The sequence below is a fragment of the Brassica napus genome, chromosome C5 (genome assembly GCF_020379485.1).
Source record: "Brassica napus cultivar Da-Ae chromosome C5, Da-Ae, whole genome shotgun sequence".
NCBI lineage: Eukaryota > Viridiplantae > Streptophyta > Magnoliopsida > Brassicales > Brassicaceae > Brassica > Brassica napus.
The window spans coordinates 14951816-14971679 of record NC_063448.1 but is presented as its reverse complement, the minus strand read 5'-3'; the positions used below and the strand labels follow the sequence as shown (position 1 = coordinate 14971679).

The 19864-nt window shown below is 36.6% G+C and overlaps 1 protein-coding gene across 1 annotated transcript; it reads left to right on the top strand.

The window, feature by feature from the left end:
• Positions 1–4406: 4406 nt before the first annotated feature.
• LOC106448429 lies at positions 4407–5582 on the top strand. The gene is made up of 2 exons (XM_048757247.1): positions 4407–5030; positions 5079–5582. The coding sequence occupies exons 1-2, from the start codon at positions 4407–4409 to the stop codon at positions 5580–5582; spliced, it is 1128 nt and encodes a 375-aa protein (XP_048613204.1).
• Positions 5583–19864: the final 14282 nt, after the last annotated feature.

The window sequence follows — 19864 nt, the reverse complement described above, 5'->3', positions numbered from 1 at the left end:
TCAAGAAAAAATCTCATCAGTTTATTTTCACCCACTTACAAAATTAGTTCTTATGCAAACGTCAAACCTATATAGATACAGAGGGTGATTTTTTTACTTTGGATTCGTCTGTGTTCTCACCAATTACAGAAAAAGAAATGAAAAAAATTTAGTAGATGTATTATTCATGGAAAAGTTGAAAAGAAGGGTAAAAACAGAAAGAGTAGCATATACTACTATTACTTTTCTAGAACTTTCTTATAAAATTTCATCTGTAACAGTTTACCACTGTTAAGATTGATGATGTGTTTGATAAGCAAAATTGTAAATAGACAATCAGTGTCTAAATCGAAGTAAATTTGCAGAAAGGCACCATGCACGTGTGTAATACATTTTAGAACTAGACCACAATGGTTCGAGCGAACAATCTTGAATGTAGCATACTTTGCACATGCGATGTCTAACAATTCTGTTCAAAATTATATGAAATGATAGCAAAAAGAAAAAGACTAAATTACAAGTATTGAATTCAAAGAAAAACCAAACCGCGTTAAACTTTTCCAAAACTAGATTCAACTTTAATTCTTCTCAATTTTTCACAACCAAATGCTTAACCAAAAATTGAACAACTAATTGTATTGGATGTCGTTAACAAACTATTCAACGTTTAAAAATTAGGATAAAAAGAAAAGAGGGAAAACTGACACATGGATGTCCCTAAAGTGGGCAAAGAAGATAACAAAGCAACACGCTATCAAAAATTCAGTGTGTCTTTTAGGAGGTCCCAAGAGTATAATTAAGTATGGGTTTTAGATATCATGACAATGATGAAGAAATGGATAGGCACTATAGCATATAGATTCACCTCATCATCCTAGAGTGTAAAGAAAAAAAAGAGGATCTTGACATTAACATCGTATTGAGTCTCATCAACATCTCTTACTAGTGTTCCGCCGTTCCGGCCAAAGCCACCATACATTAAAAAAAAAAGAGAACATTACAAGCCTTGCATAGTGCACCGACCATTTGGGAAGGTTAGGAAAAGAATCACGAAACCTAATAAGACAAGGGCCAAGTTTCAACCATTAGTGGGTTTGACGTTCTTTCTTGATGTGCCACGTTATTATAAAGTTTTCTTAGACAAGAATAAGGGATTTTGGTTTATAGAGTTTCATAAAAAGCTCAAAAACATTTTGCTTTATAGAGTTTCATAAAAGCTTCCAATATTTTATTTTCTGCCATTTTCATGTTCAAACATGTGCCTTGTAAACATTTAAATTATAATTCAGAAATGGTATTGAAAAAAAGAATTATGGATTTTGCCACCGGACGTGGTAAACCAGTTGGTTTAAGCGAAAGCATTGCTGTTGTTACGCAATTCTGGTTCGAATTCGGTGGGAGAGAAGCTTATACTATATCTTGTTATAAGAAAGAACAATTTCTCCGCCTAAGAGAATATTTGTACCTAAATTCCAGACATCCCTGGTTAGTTAACAAAAAAAAAGAAGGGAATTGTGTTCATATTGATGTTTGATTAGGAAACAATAGATCGAAATATAGCCACTATATGAATGGCACACATATTTTATGTATAAATATTTTTATGTTTTAATTTTCACGAGTGCTATATTCTTCTTTTCTTATTGTCAATTGCTCCCATGGTTGTTAATTCGAACGACAAGTAAAGTGTGTTGTTTAGTGGCTTGAATGTCAAGTCTGAACTGTTGATTCTCATTAACTGCATGTTGCGAGATGTAAGCTTTCTGGCAACGGATGTAATTTTTTTTTAACATTAGCTGATGAAAGAAGTTAAAATAATACTATTGATTTCAATTTATTAAACGATGTTTTATCTAAATTATAGTGCATATGCAAAGTTATGCTGCTGATTCACTGGATTTCACGTTGACTTTTTATCAAAAGTTATGCTATTCCCATGAATTCATATATATGTTGTGATATTCTTTTTGTTCTTGTTAAATACTCGGATAAGTAAAATATTAAAAGAAATCGTTAGCACTTTTGCATTTTCACTACAAAAAAAAATGGCTTTTATTAGCGGACGAAAAAACGCTATCTATCAATTCGATAACGGTTTATGAAGCGCTGTATCATCGCCCGTCATAATAGGTCAAGTATTTTAGATAGCGGTTTTTTGCGATGCTATCTTATTGTCATATATTATAGCGTTTTTTTATATGCAATTAAAGAATCTTTAATAGCATGAATTTTTGTTGTTATTTACATTAAAATTTATTTATTTTAGAATTATTTATTTTAGAATTATTTATTATTTAATTATTTAAAAATAAAAACTTAATTAAAATTAAAATTATTCATAGAATCAAATTTTCTTTATTACTTAAATTTATCTATAATTAAATTGGTTTACAAAAATACAAAAAAAAAACTGTTTGGTGTTTAACTTTGAGAATATTAGATTTGTGATTTATGATTTAGTTTAATAACTAAATGTGTAAATTGAAGTTTTGAGGTTTATTATGATATATAAGATTTGACTATATAAGGTTTAGAGTTCAAGGTTAAAATTTTAAGTTAAAATTCGAAAATAAATTTGAATTTATTTAAAGAATTAAGTTTAAGTTTGATTTTTTTTTTGTTTTGAATTTAGATTTTAGATTTAAAGTTATGAGTTTAGAATAAAGGTTTGAGTATAGGGTTTCGGGGTTAAAGGTTTAGGGTATTGGGATTTAAGATTAATTATTGAAAAAGAAATAGTTTTTGAGTTTGTATTTAATATTTGAGGTTAAATTTAAGATTTGATATTAAAATAATTAGATTTTGAAGTTATGTTTAAAGTTTAGGGTTTAAAACTTGTTAAGGGTTTAGAGATTTAAAAAGTCAAAGATAGCAATTTTAATAATGCGCTATTAAAAATACGCTATCATAGCATTTTTAAATATACAGTTCTATCATAGTGTTTCTAAATATACAAACGCTATCTAAAACTAGCGGGTATGTCAACCATAGCAGAAAGCCAAAAAACGTTATTTTTCACTGCTAGTCCCATTTTCTTGTAGTTTGCAAGAAATACATCGACTGTTACAACATCTTATGAAAATACTTAAATTATCCGTTTGCAAAAAAAAAAAACTTAAATTATAGACGTCTTTCTTCTAGAAAACTTGTACAGCTCCTTTAGTCACATTCACGTATATCTTCATGGAGAGAAAAAAACATATCAAAAACAAAACATCAGAATTCGGGTTGAAAGAAGGTTGAAAAAGGGAAAAATACCAATGGACAGATTTCGTCACAGTCTCAAGTCGCATTATTATTTTAATTTTGGACGATTGGGTCATCGGTCAGATTATATGGTTGCAACTTGCAAGGAGATGGACGTTGACCTCTTTTTTCATTCCAAAATATGATTGATGTTATGAAAGTAAAACATTTCCAACGTGGAAAATGTTGAAATAATTAAAGATGTGGGTCTCACTGTCACTATTTGCACAATAATTTTTCTTCTATAAATACGGAGTTTTCGATCATTTGTAAAAACACGATTACACTATCCCTTCTCCTTTAATAACACATCCTCTCTTCTTATCAGTGTTATCTTCTTCGTACGGGTATAAAATTTTGCCCTTATTTAAATTCCTGCGATATAATAAAATTTCAGTTCTTATATAACAATTGATTATTTGTTAATTAATTATATTTTAGGTTTGTGATATAGAGAGCAAATGACATTGCAGTAACAGGCTGGTGCTTAACTTTTTTACCTGTCAAAATTGTTTATACCATCACAACACCACCCTTTTATGTTTTTCTTAGTAAGAAAATATATATTTTATGAATCATTAAATTTGTTTGCCTTTATAATTGCTATAATACATAGTTCGACAAAAATATCTGCTAAACTATTATCTGTTTTTTATTTCGTACCCAATAGCATATGTTTTTGTTTCTATATGTTTTTGTTTCTATGAAAATTTCTCACAGCAGAGTAATAATAATTTTCTTTAAATGGAACGGTGTGCATAAAGGCATCTCGATCTTCACTTCTTAATTTACCTTAATAATGGAGTATGAAATTCATTTATAGAGTAATCTTATATTTTTTTGTTCATACTCTATTTTTGGAGTAAATTATGAAATAGAGATAGAGATACTCTAAAGATATAGAGTTATAAGTTTCAAATTTTATAAAAAGTGCAGTTAATATGAAAATTTTATTTGTAAATTTAAAGTATTTTTAAAAAGTGGATATCTTTCGAAGGTAAATTTAAAAATTGATATGCAAATTATGGTTAAAGTAGAATTTCCCCTAAAATCTTCATGAATATTTAACTCTTTCACATTTTTCATAATACTAACCAGTTTATGATAGAGTCCGTGAAGTGGCTTTATCGTCAACCATGTTCCAGTTCATATTTAAATATGAACATGACCTAGAGGAAGTGATGCGTAAACGGGTTTGGACGTTTAATGAGTGGAGCATTGTGATTGATCGGTGGGTGGAGAAGCCACCAGATGACTATTTGAAGTATTTGTTGGTTTGGGTTCAGATTCGAAACATTCCGGTGAACCACTACACGAAAGAAGCTATTGGAACTTTTGGTGATTTTATTGGTAAGGTAGATGTGGTTGCTTTTGATCCAAACAAAGCACAAAGTCATGACTACGTTAGGGTACGGGTCTTTTTTGATGTTTCGAGACTTGTTAGGAAAACGAAAGTTATCAATCTACCGGGTGGGGGTACGGTAACCCTACGGTACGACTTTGAGAGGATACAGAAGATATGCTATCACTGTCAACGCCTAACTCATGAGAAGGACAAATGCCCACTGCTAATTCAGGAGAGGAAGGATAAAGCTTTTGAGCATAGGAAGAAGGTTTTGGCCGAGAAGCAGAAAAGAGAGCTGATGATTCATCGAGACGATCCTCTCTTTGGAGTCTTGAGTGATGAGCAAGTGGGTCTGGATCCTGCTACTGGGAAACGTAAAATTAATCCCGAGGTTTTACAAAATATGCGTGAATATCTCTTAGCAGCTGAAGGTGGAGAAAAGCGTGTGCGGGAGGAACGTGTGAGAAATTCTGTCTTGGGTTTGAGTGATGATCCGAATGGTTAAAAGAACTTTCTGAGACTGGAGTCCCCGCCTTTGGTTATCTGTGATTTAGACAAAGGCAAAGGAGTAGTCTCTGACTATGCTCTGAAGAATGTGGAGAACCAAGTTGTACTGCGAAGGTCTAAGGGGAATGTAAACAAAAGCTTGGTGATCAGGGATCCCCAACCATTAGTACCTGACTTGCTCAGGGGAAAAACTGGAGATCATGCCCTTTCTCCTATCTTTTTTGAATGTTCGACGGGTTTTAGCTCTGGATTCTCAGACGCTAACTCTTCCGGGACTTCACGACAAAAGGGAGGCAAGCGCTATAGGCCACCAAAGAGGATGAGGAAGTTTAAGCCGAAATCTCCGGCTTCGGAGGGAGATGGGGCCAAGGAGAAGAGTATTGACGATACTGAGATAAAAAGTGCTTTCAAGAGAAGAGCTGAGGCTGTGGCGGGGGAATTTGCTAGAGTTGCGAGAATGTCAAAATCAGAGGTGGTCCCAAATGGGGGACTGCCCAATCAATAATGCGGATACTGAGTTGGAATTGCCGAGGCTTGGAACGGTCTCAGGACTCGACAATTCCCCGTCTCAAGGAGATACGTAAAATATATTTCCCTGAGATTGTGTTCTTGATGGAAACTAAGCAAAAGAAAAATATGGTGGTCGATTTGAAAGTGGTTTTGGGATATGATACGGTGATGGTAGTGGATCCTATTGGTCTATCCGGAGGTTTGGCTTTGATGTGGAAACGAGATGTGATCGTAGAGGTGAAGTTTGCTGACAAGAATATCGTTGATTGCCAGATAAGTTACAGAGGTCAGATTCTCTTTGTAACCTTTGTGTATGGGGAGCCGGGTCAGCAAGGAAAAGGGAAAGTATGGGAGAGAATAATGAGGTTGGGAGTAGGAAGAAAGAAGTGCTGGGGTTTGGTTGGTGATTTCAACGAAATTCTACATAATGGTGAGAAGATTGGAGGTCTGAAAAGGGGTCCTGCATCTTTTATGGATTTTGCTGCAATGTTAGAGGTATGCGAGATGAAGGAACTTGCAGGGTTTGGTGATAGTTCGTCTGCCATCCTTAGTTCGAAACTTGATCACCCAAGGTCTAATTCCTATGCCCATGAGTTCTCATTTTCCTTAGTTAAGAAAGTCAACTCATTTACCGTTTTTATTATTTTGAAACTGCATTAGTATTAATCATTAGTTTAGAAAACCCTTTAAATCATCGGTTGCACTTAGATTAAGTAAGTACTTGCATTCTCAGTGCTTGAAATCCCTTAGAATTGGTTCGACAATCATTTATACTACAATATTTGTCTTAGAAGCCTTGAAAACTCCTAACATCATCAATCCACTGTTTCAGATTTACAGAAGGAGGATGCTAGATATCTAGAAAAGAGGGATGCTGCTTTGGCACTTTGCCGTGCAAAGAGTGATCGAACAAGGAAACTTGCTGCCTCACAGAAATCTCCTTATACGGCAAACAGCACGGCCAGAGTGATCATTTCAAACAGAAAGCTTTATCCAAGCTATAATCCTTTTGCACCAATTGACAAGAAGAAGTTGAAGGAGCTCGCTGATTGGTTGAAATCTTGTCCGTAAGTGTTTGCTTTTCCCATAATAGCTTGCTTTTCACATAATAGCTTGCTTTTCCCATAAAACCTGATTACTTTTCAACATTTTGTGTTTGCAGTCATTATAGAACAGCTCTCGATAAAAAACCACCTAAAAGTAGAACTTGGTGGTATCAAATCCTCCGAACCTCCCTAGAGTGGCTAGAGGACTGTGTAAGTCTTCTGCTATGACGTAGACGACTTGTAAGTCGTCTGGTAAGTCTTCTACGTAGACGACTTATCAGATGACTTAATTCGTCTACGACTTACTTGTAAGTCGTCTTGTAAGTCGTCTACGTAGAAGACTTACCACTAAGTCGTCTGATATCTTCTTACTTGTACTCTATTTTATATGCAGCATATTGATGCTTGGATTAATGTGCTGAGGAAGAGGTACGACGCTAACCCACAACATTTCAGGAGCGAGAGAATGTGCTTCCTTGATCATCTCTTTGCTCAGAAATAGAGAATCAACTTCAAGGATTTTAAGGACTCGAAGCCCGATCACAACGGTTTAGGAAGAAGACTCCCTGGTGGGGCGTGAAATTATTATGCAGGCACTATACCATCATTTCCCAATATAACAAGGTTTGGGGGACGGATATTGATGATATCTATGTGCCAGTAAACTTCGCCGACAGTCATTGGATTGCTATGTGGATATCGATCCCTAAGAGGCACATAGTCGTCTTTGACAGCATTTGTTCCAGTATCTCCCCAGAAGAACTCGATGTGGTAATGGAGCCTTTTCTCTACATGGTCCCTTATCTGCTTGTTTAGTGCGCTTCCTCAGACGAACTACGTGCCCAATACAACATGGAGCCATTCACATATGAGAGACCGACCAATATACCTCCGGCCCGAGCTGGTGATTGTGGCGTGTACACTCTAAAGTACATTGAATGTCATGCTCTTGGGATAAAGTTTAGTAAAAAAGACTTTGCTAAGCCCAACGGGAAAAGTATGAGGGATAAGATGGCGGTGGATATATTTCAAGAGCTTCCTGACGCGCATGAGTTCGAAAACAAGGACATGGATGACATCCTGGGTGGGTATGACGGGTGATAAACAGGCCACTTTAGATTATTTTGTATGATAGATTAGGCTGATGTGTGTAATTGAACTTGATCCCTATTTTGTATTTGAACTTGATCCCTATTTTGTAACTATATTCTGCGCAGAAGACTTACAGTTAAGTCGTATGGAATGTTGGACGACTTAACTATAAGTAGTCTGGAAAGTCTTTTGAGCAGTGACCTTTTGTAACTATATTTCGGATAATATAAAGGGCAAGACCATCTCAAATTTGTTTGGTAGTGCAATTTGACAAAGAAGTTGACACAGATAAGTTCATAACACAAATTTTTAGTACATAGACTGAACACTGGACGACTAACTTGAAGGTCTTCTGGAAGAAAAAACCCTGGACGACCTTCTGGACGACTTCATTGAAGGTCTTATGGAAGACTAATCACTGGACGACTAACTTGAAGGTCTTCTGGAAGAAAAAACCCTGGACGGCTAACTGGACGACCTTCTGGACGACTTAATTGAAGGTCTTCTGGAAGACTAAACACTGGACGACTAACTTGAAGGTCTTCTGGAAGAAAAAACCTTGGACGACTAACTGGACGACCTTCTGGACGACCTTCTGGACGACTTAATTGAAGGTCTTCTGGAAGACTAATCACTGGACGACTAACTTGAAGGTCTTCTGGAAGAAAAAACCCTGGACGACTTAATGGAAAGTCTTCTGGAAGACTAATCACTGGACGACTTACATTGTGGTTTCGTATGGCCAGTTTCCTTGTATTTTGAGCATCTATAAACCCTGTGTTGCTTCCGGGGTTTGCGTCCTCTCATCCTGGATAGCTCCAACCAAGATTGCCATCTTGGTTTCTTCTGTCTTCCCGGACCACGTTTTACTTCCGGAGGAAAGCATGTGCGTTCCTCAACTTGTTGTCCAACACAAGGATATATATTCTCTGAGTATCCTGCAAACAGAAAATCCTTTGAGTACACTGGACATACAAGTGTGGAGATATGCAAACCAACAGATGTTCCAGCAGCTATAGCATGAGAGCAAGGTATTTTCTCCACTGCATAGACACCACAATCACACTTTCCATGTTCCAAATCAACCACACAGTCCATTTTCCCACCTTTCACAAAGAATCGCCATCCATCAATTGGTTGTACCGTCATCGTATCCGCTATCTCCGATCGAACAGCAAGCAAGTATTCAACACCTCGACTATGTTGAGTTGGGAGACTCAAAGCATCTTCTCTCCTTTTCCAAAACCACTTTCCTAGCTTCTCCCTTATGAACTCCAACAGGAACTGAACCGGAAATCCTCTAGCTCACTTCAGAGCGGAATTAATAGATTCAGTGATGTTGCTTGTCTTTATGTTGTACATGTCCCCCTGACAATAAACCCTTGACCATAGGCTGACGTCGGCATTCTCCAAATACGTTGCAAGGTCCGGGTTTGCACTCCGTATCTCAGCCATGTACCGGTCAAAATCTGAAACCGTATGAGCATAAGCAGCACCTTTCACCAAGTACAAGAGATGTTTCCCTTTATACTTTTTGACAATGTTATCTTGAAGGTGATAATAACATATTCCTCGGGTTGCCCAAGGAAACACCTTATCACACGCACTTTTAATGACTGCGTGCCGGTCAGAGACTATCACCAGAGGCTGCTCATCAGATACACAACTAGCCAATTTTGTGAAAAACCATTCCCAAGAAGGTTCATCTTCAGCATCTACGATCCCAAAAGCCAATGGAAATATCTGAAAATTCACATCTTATGCGGCTGCAACTAACATAACACCTCCATATTTCCCACTTAGGTGAGTCTCATCCACCACAATGACCCTTCTCTGATACTTAAAACCTTTGATAGAAGCTCCAAAAGAGAGAAATAGATACTTAAATCTATTGATAGAATCAAGTTCTATAGCCGTGATAGAATCGGGATTTGCTAAGGAGATTTGCTCGAGATATGATGGCAGACGCGAATACCCATCTTCTGTTGATCATCTCACCAATGTTTGTGCATATAAAAGTGCTCTGTATGAAGTGGTGTAATCAAGCGTCATGCCAAACATGTTCTTCATTGCATCAGTGATATGCTGCGGATTCAACCCATCAATGATTCCAACACGATCAATGAAAATCCTAGCAAAATACTTCGGAGTACAGTGTCTCCGCTGAGCGAGTCGGTCTCCCGCTGAGCATGTATGTTTTTCCACATACTTTGTTACCCAAAACGTGTTTGTCCCATGTTTCACACTCGCTCTGACCTTCCATTGACAACCACTAACCGGACATGTTTTCACAAAGAGAGTTTTCGTTGACTTGTATATTCTGAAGGACAACTTAAACCTCAATGCTGTCAACCGCAGCTCTGAAAGCAGTGCATCCTTGCTAACAAAACTCTGGTTGACATAGATACTGTTACCATTCGATCTTCCTCCTTCAATCTTTTCGATATCTTCAAAACACATATCATCATCTTCCTCATCCTCATCTTCAACCTTTCCATAAACACTGTAATCCTCACCATTCTCGTCCGCTTCAGCAACAATAGAGATACCAGCATCCTCCTCCCCATCGTCCTCCTCCCCATCATGATTTTCATCTTCAACCAAATCATCATCATCATCTTCAAAACATTCATCAGCTTCATCATCTTCCCTGAACTCTGAAACCGTTTCCACCTTGCTACGGCTTGATACACAAAGCTGTACTCCAAGCGTTTTGGTTATCTCGAGCAAGTTTTGAACTTGTCTATCACTTGTAACATGAATAGGAGGGGTGTCTGGAGCCTGCATCATTTATGCTGGTAATGAGTAGGTTATCTTCACAGATTTTGTGCTCATGTCCAGGTTATAATCTTCTTGAGCCATTGCAAGAAGTTCAGCATGTGTCGAACCTTCCCCCAAAAAAATGATTATCGCTCCTTTGACATTATCAACCACAAAATCCCAACGGCAATCATTCAACAACCATTCTCCGTACACTGCATGTAACTGACGCATCATGTACAAAAATTAAAAATAAAACACATTAGTAAACATAGAGAAAATGAAAGTTTACTAAACATTGACGCAGACGACATACCAGTAAGTCGTCTGGAAGACTTACCAGTAAGTCGTCCAAACAGGTCATTTTTGCAATTGAATTTTAAATAAGACGACTTACAAGTAAGTCGTCCAGCTTTGTTTGTTGAAAAAAAAAAAACCTAGACGACTTACCAGTAAGTCGTCTAGGATAAATGGGTTAACTTTGCTTTTGACCGAATTGTATCAGATATTTGACTTTTCCTGGACGACTTACCAGTAAGTCGTCTCAGGGAAAACAAAAATTTCAATATTTTATGAAAGCTAGACGACTTATTTGTAAGTTTTCTCAGGTTAGTTTGCAATTCGAAAAAGAAACTTATATATTTAACTTTACCCAGACGACTTACTTGAAAGTCGTCCAGGCAGACGACGTACAAGAAAGTCGTCCGAGATAAGCAAGGTTTGACCATAATCTAGGAAATAAATCTGGACGACTTTGCTTATCCTGGACGACTTTCAAGTAAGTCGTCTTACTTGACGACTTCCGCGTAAGTCGTCTGGGAAAAGTTAAATATTTAAGTTTTATTTTCCAATTGCAAAAGTAACATGAGACGACTTACAGATAAGTCGTCCAGATTTAATAAAATATTGAAATTTGTTTTTTCCCGGAGACGACTTACTGGTAAGTCGTCCAGGAAAAGTCAAATATCAGACACAATTCGGTCAAATGCAAAACTAACCTATTTATCCTAGACGACTTATCAGTAAGTCGTCTAGGGTATTCTCTAGATTTTTTTATAACAAACAAAGATGACGACTTAAAAGTAAGTCGTCCGTTTGACCAGAAGACTTACCCGTAAGTCTTCTACAGCCAGACTACTTACGGGTAAGTCTTCTACACAAACAGATCTGGAAAAAAATTCAATTTCATACCTTAAACTAGTGAGATGACTTCCTTAGCACACAGAATCTTCTCCAACCACCCAGAATCTCAAACGAAAGTAACCCACCAAGAATAGTATGCTTGAATGGCTCTATAAACCATAAAAATTTTGAATCAAAAGCTTGAGTTTTTTGGATGAATATGGAGGCAAAGTGAAAGAGATGTTGTTTTTAGTTTATAACAAGTGAGAAAGAGAGAGTGTAAATCGATTTTAGGTGCATTAAAAGCTTCAAATTGGTTGTTCATGGTGGTTGGGGTATTGATGACAATGGCAATCTTGTAATTACTTGAAGATGATGAGGGTGAGAGAGTAAAAATGTCATTTACGGAAAAAAAAATAAAAAAAAATTGATAGCATTTTCGTGAATATCATGAACTTGTGGGTTGATAGGACAAAAGAAAAATCCAAGAAAAGCATGAGTTAGTTTTAGGTTTGACTTTGAGTTTTGAGTCAATCTTGCTAAAAGCCCTCTAATTTTCTAGCATTTTTTGGATTCGGCTTGTGTTGACGTGGTGATATATCATTGTTGATCATAAATTTAAATATAACATGTGATGATAATGTAGTAAACAAAAATTATATACTAGTCCATTGAAGAGATAACGACTATACAAATATGATAGTGGCAATTCTCCATAAATAGAAGTGAGGCCCGCTTTGGTTCAATACCTATCAATTTACTATAGTCATGATAAAATTTCCTCCCACGGAATTTTGAATAATACCCACCGCGACTTTCATTTAAAGGTATTGTACTCATTTATGCGTTAACGACTCATCGACTGTTATATTAATTAACAGTTTCAGAAGAACAAGAGCGCTAACAAGACCAGGTTTTGGGATTTCGAAGCAACTACATATTTTCCAACTCACCTTTATTTCGAGAAATATTCTATGATAGCACTAAAAAAATTTATGTCACAAATATAGACTCTAAGAATCAAAATAACCAAAATTTTTCATTAAAGATATAAATATACACTTATATCCCTAGGGTTAACTAATCTAAACCTTAGGGTTTAGAGTTAAGGAGTGGAGATTTGAGATTGAGGTTTAAAATTTTATAAAATAGAAAATAAATATTAAAAATTTGAAAATAAAAATTTTAAAAATAGTTTCAAAAAGTATTTTCAAATTACAAAAAGAAAATTTGAAAAAAAAATCAAAAAAAATAAAAAAAAATTCAAAAAAAGAAAAATTTATAAAAAAGTTCGAATTTGAAAACATATTATCTAAAACTATAAAAAAATTATTTTTTTAATTTTTTTATATATCTAGGTATTAGTGTCCTTTTACCTATTAAATGAAACATTTTGGTCATTTTCCTCCTTGTGGTCTATTTTTGTGACCAAAACTTAAAAAAAGTCTATTTATGTTGTGAAACAAGAGAATATAATATGTATGTTTCTGTATTAATCATAAACATAAGGAGTCCTTTATATATAGGGAATTACACCATCATAGAATAATGGAAATAATAGAGAAATGAAATACAAATATGGAAAGAGTACAAATCATAAACTAATAATGAAAAGGGAAACTAGGGTTTCCAGCCGCCGGCTCTCTCTCTCTCTCTCTAGCATTGGGCCGGTTATAGACCGGACCGGTTATGGACATCCACAATATGATTTATAACACTGCCCCTTGGATGCCATAACCATACAGGGATTGTAATACGCTTTAGATGTTGCCTCATTAAAACCTTACCAGGAAAACCCAGTGGGACAAAACCATGGTGAAGAAAAAAGAGTACAACATGTATTACTCCCCATGTTCTGAACATCACTGAAGGTCTTTCAGTCTACGCATCTCAATCTGATGCGTGAGCTTTCTCAATGTGCAGGTAGGAAGTGATTTGGTGAACAAGTCGACTGAGTTGTCACTGGAACGCACTTGGACGACTTGGACCTCGCCGGCTTTCTGAAGATCATGCATGAAGAAGAACTTAGGCAATATGTGCTTCGTCATGTCTCCTTTGATGTAACCGTCCTTGAGCTAAGCAATGCAAGCTGCATTGTCCTCATACATCACATTTGGTGCGTCCTTGCCTTCGGTCATCCAATCAACTCGTATGTGGTTGGTCATGGACCGTAACCACACAGACTCGCAGCTGGCCTCGTGAATAGCCAAGATCTCCGAGTGGTTTGATGAAGTGGCCGCAATCGTCTGCTTCATGGAACGCCATGAGATGGATGTGCCTCCATGTGTAAAAACATAACCTGTCTGTGATCGAGCATTGTGTGGATCCGATAGATAACCTGCATCTGCAAAACCAACTAAACCTTCTTTGTTTTGGTTAGTATAAAATAGACCCAAGTCTTTCGTTCCTTGCAGGTAACGAAGAACATGTTTAATCCCGTTCAAGTGCCTTTGGGTCAGACAAGAGCTAAATCTAGACAATAGATTCATGGCAAAACATATATCAGGCCGTGTGTGACTTGTCAAATACATTAAAGCTCCTATGGCACTGAGATATGGCACTTCGGGACCTAGGACATCTTCATTGTCCATCTTGGGACGAAATGGACCAGTGTCCAGGCCGAGGGATCTCACGACCATGGGGCTGGACAAAGGGTGAGACTCGGCTATGTTAAACCTCTTGAGTACATTTTCTGTTTATGCCATTTGATGCACAAGGATTCCATCTCTTGTGTACTCAAGCTGTAATCCCAAACAGAATTTTGTTTTTCCAAGATCTTTCATTTCGAATTCTTTCTTAAGATATTCAACTGTTTGGGAAATCTCTCCAGAGGTTCCTAAGATATTCAGATCATCAACATACACTGCTATGATCACAAATCCTTTATTATCGAATTTCTTTATAAAAATACATGGACTGATCGGGTCGTTTTTATAGCCCTCTTTCACTAGGTACTCACTTAGTCTATTGTACCACATTCGACCTGATTGTTTCAATCCATAAAGTGATTTATTCAACTTTATACAATATTGTTCTCGAGAACTCTCTTTGCTTTTCAATTCAATACCCTCTGGGACTTTCATATATATCTCATTATCCAGTGGACCATATAAGTATGAAGTTACTACATCCATTAACCGAAAGTCTAATTTTTCTCTTACAGCCAGACTTATCAGGAATCTAAAAGTAGTAGCATCCACCACAGGGGAATATGTTTCCTCATAATTGATTCTTGGTCTCTGTGAGAATCTTTGTGCAACATGTCGTGCTTTATATCTCACGACCTCGCCGTGTTCATTTATTTTTCTCAAAAATACCCATTTGTATCCCACTGGTTTTACATCATATGGTATTCGTATTATAGGACCGAAAACACATCTCTTCTTTAAAGAGTTTAATCCCACGTTTATAGCTTCTTTCCATTTGATCCAATCTGATCGTTGAGTGCACTCATAAATGGACGTGGGTTCTTGATCCTCGTTTAAATCTATAAGTTCAAGAGCTACCTTGTATGAAAATATATCATCAATGTCGACATTCTTTATGTTCCATTGTATCCCAGACAAGAGATAATTTATTGAGATCTCATTATTATCAGGGCCTTCAGTACCTTGAATCTTGGCGTCCCAAGAATCAGTATTAGGTAAATCAGGGCCGGCCGCATGTAAGATCTAATGATCGGCCGCGGCTAAATCCTGGGATTTAGGAATGGCCGCGGTCGTGTCTAGGATTTTAACAACCTCGGTTTCATTTTCTGCACATTTCTTAGATTTCCAAGGGTTCTTATCTTTGAAACCTATTGGTCTACCACGTTTCAAACGTTGTCTAGACTCTGTAGCAACTTGATTGTGTCCCTCTTGAACATCAATTCATATTGGTGGCATTAGCAGCTGGTAGACTTAGTCACTCTTTTCGGGTCAGCAAAGGAATCTGGCAATTGATTAGCTAGCTTTTGTAAATGTATAATATTTTGAACTTCTAGATCACATTCTTGAGTTCGAGGATCTTACCAAGATAAGGATGTTTGATTCCATGTAATTTCTTTAACCAGCTTACTGCTTTCTCCCCCTAATGTTGGATGTTTGGATTCATTAAAATGACAATCCGCATACCTGACCTTAAACAAATCACTCGTACTTGGCTAAAGGTTTTTTATAATCGTGGGAGAATCAAATACAACATATATCCTCATCCTCCTTTGAGGCCCCATCTTTGTTCTCTGTGGTGGAGCAATCGAAACATAAACGGCACAGCTGAATGTCTTAAGATGGGATATGTCTGACTCATGACCCATAAGCAATTGTAATGGGGAATATTTATGTTCACTAGAAAGTCTTATACGAATCAGTTCGGCCGCGTGCAAGACCGCGTGTCCCCAAGCTGAGACCGGAAGCTTAGACCTCATAAGTAATGGTCTAGCTATTGGTTGAATTCGTTTTATGAATGATTCGGCTAAGCCGTTATAATCAAGACTTTTATATCAAAAACATTCATTCATTAATCTTTAAATAAGAAAACAAGTTCAAAGCAATCAAAACATAGAAAACATAAAGCAAAGAACACAAAAACATAGATGGCCGAAATCAACTTTGATCTTTTAAACAATTAGACGTTTCATACTCCATGAGATCGTCTTGTTCATGATTAAAATCATCTTCACCATCTTGATATGTCATGTGGGCTTCAGGATTCTTCCCTTTCAAACTCTCTTGGTAGAGGTCAACGAGATGTTTGGGAGTCCTACATATCTTAGCCCAATGATTATCCATACCACATCTATGACACACGGAATTGGTCGAGTTTTGTGGCTTGAATTATGTAACACGGCTTCGGCCATGTCCATAGGAGCCACAACCATATGAGTTGCCTCGCCCTCGACCAAACGATTTCCGGCCTCGACCACCACGTCCATCCCATTTTCCACGACCACGTCCGTGTTGGCTATCACTCTGGACATGGTTCGACTCTTTCTTATCCTCTACAGTCGCATGTGCCTCAGGTAATGGGTTTGTTCCAGGAGGTCTCAATTCACTGTTCCTCATCAACAGCTCATTGTTTTGCTCAGCAAGCAAAAGATAAGAGATCAAATTAGCATAAGTAGAGAAGCCCTTCTAACGGTACTGTTGTTGTAACAACACATTGCTTGTGTGGAAGGTGGAAAAGGTTTTCTCAAGCATATCCTTATCCATTATATCCTCACCACACAGTTTCAACTTTGAAACTATTTTAAACAGGGCCGAGTTATACTCGTCCACGGACTTAAAATCCTGGATTCTGAGATTCCTCCAATCATATCTAGCTTTTGGTAATAACACCGTTCTCTGGTGATCATATCTCGTTTTCAATTATGTCCAAAGGTCTAGAGGATTCTTTATAGTCAAATACAGATCTTTGAGACTCTCAATAAGATGATGGCGTATAATCAATATAGCATTGTATCTATCTTTCTCACTTGCATTATTGCCCTCGGTGATACTTTCACTGAGTCCATTGGATTTCAAGATGATCTTAGTATCAAGTGCCCATTGCAAGTAATTATCTCCAGAAAGATTTAGGGCAGCAAAATCCAAGTTATTGATTTTCGACACCTGAAATCATATGTTTTATAAATTTAGATTTTAAAAGTGTTCATGTGAATGCAATCAATATGTTCAAGCAATTTGGTTTTTAGGTATGATGCAAACAGGTCATTCGTATATGATGCATCCATGTTCAATCTTAGCATTCAGATTCTATATGCAATCAGTTCATACGATTATGCATGCATGATGCAAACAAGCCGCACGGCTACAAGATAAGCCTCACGGCCGAGCAAAGATCAAACAATGTTCATTCGTTTTCAATCTTAGCAAACAGTCTTCTAAGTGTTCAATGTGTAATTGCAATCAAACAGTCGAGCATGCATCATATTCAATCAATCTATGCGATTAGGGTTTTAATATAAAACATGAGGTCGAATTTTAATCAAGTCTAAAACATGATGAGAATAATTAACCTAGCAGTCGATTTCAATTTCAATTCAAGCATTCGGTTTTAATCAATTAGACAAGATAGCATTCGATTTTAATTTCAAGACATTAGGGTTTCGATATTAATCTATCATTCGGTTTCAATTAAACAATCAATGCTTGCAATACGATTTCAAATTGGAAACATTCAATCAATTTTAATTTAATCAATCAATCAGATTCAAGTATGAATTTCTCAATCCTAACAAAATGACTTCTATGTGATCATATACAATCTCAATAACATTCAAGCAATCAATCGATTTCAATTTAGGGTTTAATTTTAATCTAGTATACGGTTTCAATTAATCAAGGCTTAGCATACTATATCCAAACATATAATCATTCTAACAATCAATTTCAACTTCAAAGATCAATTAGGGTTTGGATAAAATCGATTATGCATTAGCTTTAGGGCTTTAATCGATTTCATGCATGACATGCATTATGCATGACATGCATTATGCATGACATGCATTATGCATGTATGCGGCTAGGGTATAAGGAATTTAGGGTTTCGATTTTGATCATTAGATCAATGGGGTTTAGGGAATCGAACTTATGATTATGACCTTCAGTTTACTCATTGGGGTTTTGAGATTCAAAACCATTAAGGTTTCGATTTTAATTGATCAAACAATCAATCTCGATTAGGGTTTGGATCTATTACCTTATGGTTTTGATTTGATCATTGGATCATTAGAGTTTAGGGAATCAGACTTATGATTATGAGCTTCAATTTACTCATTGGGGTTTTTATCTATTACCCTAGGTTTTCGATTAGGGTTTTATCGTTTCAATTCATATCAAGCAATCAATATTTGATTATGGGTTCTTAATGATTACTCATTAGGGTTTCAAGTTACCTCAACCTTAAGTAGGGTTGAATGGACCTCCAATGAGAAGAACCGCGAGCTGGACGTTTGCTGATCGAGTTGCGAACGGATTGAAGCTGATCGTCGTGAGCTGGAGCTGATCGCGTCAAGTATTGAGCTTGCTATCGTCTGTCGCGAACTGAGGCTGAGAAGTCTGATTGCGAGCGGGAAACAAGCTGCTATCGCGAGCGGTATCGAGTCGTCTATCGCGAGCTGCCTGAGATCGTGTCTCGGGATCGAGCTGAGACGGACTGAGGTCGCGAGCTGGGATCGTGTCACGAACGGGAACAAGATGAGAATTAGGTTTAGGGTTCGTGATCGGGAGTTCTCAACGGTTAGGGTTCATCGTCGAGGGGATTATGGATTTGTCGACTAGGGTTTGTTTAGCTTAGGGTTTAGATCGTGATCGTGCTGATAACGTGTTGTAACACAAGAGAATAGAATTTTTATGTTTCTGTATTAATCATAAACATAAGGAGCCCTTTATATATAGGGAATTACACCGTCATAGAATAATGGAAAGACTAGAGAAAAGAAATACAAATATGGAAAGAGTACAAATTATAAACTAATAAGGAAAAGTGAAACTAGAGTTTCCAGCCGCCAGCTCTCTCTCTAGCATTTGGCCGGTTATGGACATCCAATTTATAACAATTTACGAAAATTGCCCTTTTATTTTTGTGGAAACAATCATTATTTGTTGTTGTTGTCAGTATGGATCTTTTTTGAATGATAAATACTTTTTTCGTTAAGTCTTATCTAGAGTGAATCTGTAGCAATTATTTTTATGATAATATAAATAACTAGTGCGAACACTAAAGATTCCTGAAGATTAAAGAAGTCGACGAGTTTGTTCAGTGGAGGAATCCAATATTTTCAGTGTCATGTCTGAAATTAGGTCGTTAAATGCAACGATTATTTCTGTCAAAGATTTTATTAATGTACATATATAAGCATATAGCCAAAGAAAGATATAACGATAAATGAAAAAAAGATATAAAATAAATCTTATTGATGAATCAATTATTGTTCAACCTCTCAGGATATAAGTAGTGATTCTTATTTGTAAAGTAGTGATTCGTTCTGTCATTTATATTAATATTTTGTCAACATTATATAATAAATAGTTCTAGAAAGAAATGACTTATAGCCTATGCGTAGTTCATGTACCTAGAAGAGATTTAAACTAAGACTGTGGATAGATGGACCAAGTAATAGTCACGCGAATACATACATTCTCAAGTGTGCAATGTGCATAGTGCATTCACATTGCCCTTCATTCCAAAAGAGCTGGGCATCAGATTCTTTTTTTCATGAGTAACTCCATTCACGTCCCGTTAGTTTTCCCTTTTGTTTCTATCTTCTCATATTCTT